Source organism: Chinchilla lanigera, unplaced genomic scaffold (assembly GCF_000276665.1).
Source record: "Chinchilla lanigera isolate Chin_1 unplaced genomic scaffold, ChiLan1.0 scaffold00113, whole genome shotgun sequence".
Classification (NCBI taxonomy): Eukaryota; Metazoa; Chordata; class Mammalia; order Rodentia; family Chinchillidae; genus Chinchilla; species Chinchilla lanigera.
This window is the reverse complement of record NW_004955514.1, coordinates 1,956,202-1,962,201: the sequence shown is the minus strand read 5'-3', so window position 1 is coordinate 1,962,201 and position 6,000 is coordinate 1,956,202. Positions and strand designations below refer to the sequence as shown.

The window sequence follows — 6,000 nt, the reverse complement described above, 5'->3', positions numbered from 1 at the left end:
AATAAAAACAATGGTGTAAAATTTCAAAACAAGATTGTAGGTGAATAGCAACATAGACATCTGGGACGAGTTCGTGTTCTCCAAAATTGAAGAATGAATTTTAGGAACAGTGGAGGTTAAGAGCAGAGTATATTTATTGGGGGAAAGAAAGCTTCTGTCCAAGAAAGGGACAGAAGGGGGCCCGAGTGGGTTGCCAAGGACCTTGCCCTTTCCAGAGACTTTATAGAGCAAAACCCTGAGATGAGGTGGGTCCAAGATAGGGGGAAAATGGGAAATTACAAGGTGGGCATGAGGTGGGACAAAACTATGGTCAGCCAATAAGATTACAAGTATAATAGTTCAGGTAAAATTGAGTAAACTGGGATCAAATGGGGAAGCGAGTCACGTAGCAAGCGGGGGATGAATACAGAACGGGGGCTTTTCGTGTAGGGTGTTGGGCTAGTGACTCTTTCTGGCTTTTCGAAGGTGGTTGTTACTTATTTAGAATATCAATCCCTGATGTTCACACCTAGGGAGGTATGTGGGTGCATTTGTTTAGTCCTTTGTCTTGAGGTCTGGCCCACAGGTATCTTATCTTGTCTTTCATGTTGGCTCCTTCGAGGGCCTGGCGCTGTCTGCCTACAATATTTCTATCTAACTCAGCTGCCTGTAACAATAACACTGAACCAAACACTTAAAAATGGTTACCAGCTGGCTGCAATGGTGTATACCTATAATACCAGCTACTGAGAAGGCTCAGGTAGGAGAATCACAAGTTCAAGGCCAGCCTGAGCAACTTAGTGAGACCGTCATAAAATAAATTTAAAAAGGGGTAATGTATCTCACTGATAGAGCACTTACCTAGCATGCAAAATCCCTGGATTCAATCCCCAGTACCCCCCCCCCCACACACACACACACTGGTTAGGATGTCCAAATTTATGTTATATATATTTTACAACAATAAAAAAAAATATGGAGAATAAAACTCAGCATATACTTGCTTGTTTGTTTGTTTTTTTTGTTTTTCTCCGGTACCAGGAACCGAACTCACGACCTTGCGCTTGCCAGGCAGGCGCTTTTGCCGCTGAGCTAAATCCCCAGCCCCTCTCAGCATATACTTGCATCAGACTTTCTGACAAGACAACTCTTAGGGTGTATCCTGTCCACTCAGATCAGAGGGACTGAAATCCATGCTGTTTTAGTCTTTTCTTTTTTTTTTTTTGGTACCGAGTCTTTTTTTTTTTGGTAGCAGGTCCATGCAGTTTTAAATGGGATAAATACATTGTAGATGTTTTTAGAAAGTCTAAATGTGTTTAAAACACTAAAGTAGGGCTGGGAATATAGCTCAGTGGCATAAGTGCCAGCCTGGCAAGTACAAGGTTCTGAGTTCAATCCCTGGTACCAAAAAAACCCCCAAAACACTAAAGTATAGTATTAAGGCCACAGATCTGTATGAAGGCTCCTTAAGGACATTTCCAATAACCAAGGCCCCACAAAGCCTCAAAGAATGTTCCATGTACTCAGTTAACAGAAACCAACTCACCTCACTTTTGGCATCATTTTCAACATGAAAGACACTAACTAGGCTGTTTCCTGCAGCAAAGGTATCAGAGCAGGCCAGGTTCTCTACTAATGGTCTGAGCTGGTGACCTCTCACTGAGATTAGCAGGATCATAAAGGAAGAGGAAAAATAAGCAGGAGGGCATAGGTCTGGGCCTCGGGAAGAGCTCAGGAAGATAGCAGGCCTCTCTGCAGAACACTGGGCCCCCTTACCCACTTACGATCTCAGAGCTGTCAGAAGGGGTCACAGCTGAATCGGGCCCTTCGGTGGTGGTCTGGGAGCTGTCACTGATGGGTGAGGAGGCTTGGGTCCCATCATTCAGGTCCATAGCAGGGTCGGATGGGACAGCACTGATTTGGCTGGAACTGTGGCTCAGGATGTCCTCTTCATCCCCATCAGTGGCGGTGCTGGTCAAGTCACAGCCGGACAGATCCACTGAGTCTGCCTGCAGCGTATGCTGTGACCGGGGCTGCTCGGTGATGATGTCATGACCCACAGACCCAGGTGTGGAGACCCCCGAGGAGGCTGCCAGCTCTCCACTGATCTCCCCTTTCACAGAGGCTGGAGATAAAGAAAGGCCCAGCGGTCAGATGGCCACACAAACATCCATGAAAGAAAGTATGCAGTGTAACAGAAAGTTCAGTGTCATCAAATGTTCTAATTTCAGAGTGCATCCTTCAAATCAGACAACAGTATCTACAGCAGTAAGGTAAGGGTAACCTACAGAGTTTTTAAATGCTATGAATATTCTCAAATGGGGTTTCACCGCCAAACCCAAAGTTCAAGTTCTTAAGTAACCACTCAAGCCATGGCTAGAGCAACATACAATTAGGCAGAGGCAGCCCGGTAGGGGGCGGGCACAAACTGGGCAAGTACAAATACCCAGGGGCTTTACACATGTACTGTCAGAAATGGGCAAATTCATGGTCTCCTTGGTGTACACTTGCCTTATTCCACTCCCTGTTCAAGATCTCTAATCCAGCCCTATTCTCCTGCAGGACAAATATACACCACATTTTCCTAGTTTCATTTTGAATTTCCCATAAGAAAATAAAAGCACTAAAAAAAAAAAAAAAAAAAAAAAAAAAAAAAAAAAAAAAAAACACTGTATAAAAACCACTTCACAACAGCCATCAGAAGCTGTGGGCAGTGACCACTCTAGAGGACAACTGAGTCCAAGCACTTGATCTCCACACTGCCCAGGAGGCTGGAATTTTCTGTTGATTATGTTTTAGCTTTTCAATTAAGAAAAAAGTCTATTTGTATTTTGCATGATAAAGGATAAATAATTACCACTGGTATTATGCCCATATTCTTCCCCAGATATCATGGCTTATTTTCATTTACCTAAAAATGTTCTTTTGGATAGGCTCATACAACCCAAACTACCCTAATTTAACCCAGACATTAGTGTCTGAAGTTACTGCTCGTCTTTCATAAAGTCCACAGATAACTTAATCAGATAACTCTTCATAAAAGGAGCAAGAGTGTCTGTGGGCAATGCTCCATGCCATTCCCCTGGCTGTCATTCATCCCATGCAGAAGACAGCCCCACTTACCACCCGACTCAGCAGATGCAAACAGCCTACACCCAGGGAAACACACACACACAACCCTTTAGAGTCACGGGACAAAAGGGGCTGAATGCAGGCTGGCTCCCCTGCAGTCCCCTAGTTCTGTCTGCTGGCTGAGGTATGGGGCAGAGGTGGGGAACAGGACTTGAGCAAGAGTGACAGCAGCCGCTCACTACCTGCAAAGGCCGAGCTGCTGGCGTCTGACCTCGATTCGGAGTCATCCTCCAAGGCTTCCTCCTCTCCTAAGAGCACTTTCCCTAGTGAATAATGCAGCAATAGTCCTCTTAAGTCAGCTAAAGATAAGAACTTTAAAAGATAAGTACTTACTTAAAAATCAAAATTAAATAAGTGTACATTCTAAATTGAAACTCATGAACATATTTAACTTCGGTTTATCATTATGTATATTTTTATACCTTTAGTGTTAAGTACAAAGAATACAGAAATATTATGTTCTGAACACTATTCCATCAATTAACTTGTATGAAAGTTAAAGGCAGCGATTCTCTAACTGCACTGCAAAATATATTAATAATTAAAATTTACTGGTTTAGATTATCATTACTACTAAATACTTTATACCACTACTCAACTTAAAGATGTTGTGACATTGTGACAGAAAAGATCCAATTCTATAAACTTTGGGGTATTCATGAACTACCTCCAATCAGAATTTATACAAAAATCTCCAAGAAAAATCACTTTCATTTTATTATCTTTTAGTTTCTAGACTCTATTGTTAATAATTAGAACTCTAGTGCTGTGGTCTGAGATGATGAAATAATATTTGCAGTTTTAAAAATATATAGTACAGATTCAAAATTATATTAGGAAAAAAGAAACTAAAAGTTTCAGTATGACTTAACTGACCTCATTAAATCACTAGAGCTACATTACACATTAATGTCATTATAACACTGTCTAAATAGGTAACTGACAATTTCCAACTTCTAATGTAAGTCAGAGTCGTATTAACTTCCATAAACTTACACAATATGACACTGAAGGCACAAAAAAATTAGGGCAGGAAAAATTCACCAACTCAAAACCCAAAATATAAGTGAAATTACACAGCCACTAAATACCAAACAACAGGACTTTTTGTTAAAGCTGGAAGCAGCAATGAACACTTGTTAGCCCAAATGTTCTGGAGGCTGAGGGAAGGACCACGAGTTTGAGGCCAGATCCCATGTCAGAACAAACAAACAAACCTCTAGTGACCTGAGAAATCATATCGAATTTCACAACAGCAAATTTGGATGTATTTTTTCTCCACCAGATACTGAGGGCTGTCTTTCATCAGCCTTCTATATTTTGTGATGGCTGGCCTCGAATCTGGGATCCTCCTATACCAGCCTCCTGAACACCTGAGCTAACAGGCCTGCACCACGAGGCCTATAGGTAGTCAATTTGGATCTTAGTGAAAGTAGCCCCTATTTCCAAATCAGTGTTTCTCAAATATGTTCCATACAACCAAGCAGGGTGGCACCCTCAACAGGATGGGTGCAGGCCTGCCACCAGAGAACAGACTCCATGCCACCCCACATCTTTACCCAACACAACTCTGCTTTTATCCCTCTTCTATGCTGGCAGATTCAGTTGGGGACGGGGAGATGTTGCAGCTACAACAAAAAGTTTGAAAACCATAGCTCTAAATGAAAAAAAAAAAAAAAAACCCTGAAAAAAATTAAAGACTGAGGAAACACCCTGTGGGCTGAACAGAAGACAGAACAGCTCACCTACAACACTAGTCACTACCTTTTACTGTCTCAAGAAAAGTGACTAAGAAACAAATGAGACACCGAAGTAACTCCTCTATGCGTCCAACAATCTCTCTTAAGAATATAGAGATTAATTTTCTAAGAATTGAAATTTTCAAAAAATTTTAATGTTCCTCTAAAATTTCAAACTCAGTTAACTATCCCATACTACAATGGCCCATACTATGATATTTTGAGACGGAGTCTCACTATGTTGTCCAGGCTGGTCTCAAATGATTCTCCTGCCTCAGCCAAGACTACAGATGTATGTCATCACACCCATCTTACAAATGCTACTGATCTAAGTTCTTCCAGGAAATGCTTACCTCCTTCGTAAAGACAAGAATGGTATCCCTGTTAAGATCCCATTCAACACTTTACACATTCAAATTATGATACAAAAAAGGATGAGTCTTTTAAGATTTTCAAACGAATTACCAGTAATTGTTTTCTAAGGAAATTCACAATGGAAAAGAAAATAATTGGTGATACAAAGTGATACTATGAAGGAAAAGTATCAGGTCACAGACACTCCTATTTAATAACTGTATTCTGTTTCTTCCAGTAAGTCATTAAGTGAATTGGGTGCTAAATGAAGAGTTGTGTATAGTATGTACATTATAATATTCAGAACAAAGAAAAGGTCCAAGGAAACTCCAACTTGAACACTTTCCTTTGATTTGCATAACTCAATGCAGTATGTAATATATAAAAGAACATAAAACTATAGTACTGTACTGTACAGGACCATCAGCAACAATCATAGTACTGTATAAACAAGGGGTGCTGTACAAAAAAAGGACACTGAGGCTCAATAACAAAACCAAACAACAACAAAAAAAGCTTGTAAGTTCAAACAGCAGGTGGTAACTCCGAACAGCATACCTCAGTCATAACTAAGTCCAAACAGCTGTTAAACTGGTAGGTCGTTAAATGAGGAATATCTATCAGAAACACCTTAATACACATAAATTAACGGTAGCCTTTGATATGAACAATCAAATATGACTGAAAAATGATAACCAGGGCTAAATTAAATTCACAAAAGAAGCTACTTAATACTAATAATCCTGACTTAACACAAATCTTTAGGAAGGTACATTACCCTTATGCAGAAGTAATC

At 40.5% G+C, this 6,000-nt stretch overlaps 1 protein-coding gene across 2 annotated transcripts in view; it reads right to left on the bottom strand.

Annotated features, from left to right (window-relative positions):
- Htt (huntingtin) overlaps positions 1-6,000 on the bottom strand; it is a gene marked incomplete in the record, with an annotated part of 136,169 nt that overhangs the window by 80,156 nt on the left and 50,013 nt on the right. For both annotated transcript variants that reach the window (XM_013506814.1, XM_013506815.1), the window contains 2 exon segments: positions 1,764-2,104; positions 3,294-3,374. In XM_013506814.1, the coding sequence (XP_013362268.1) occupies positions 1,764-2,104; positions 3,294-3,374 (422 nt within the window).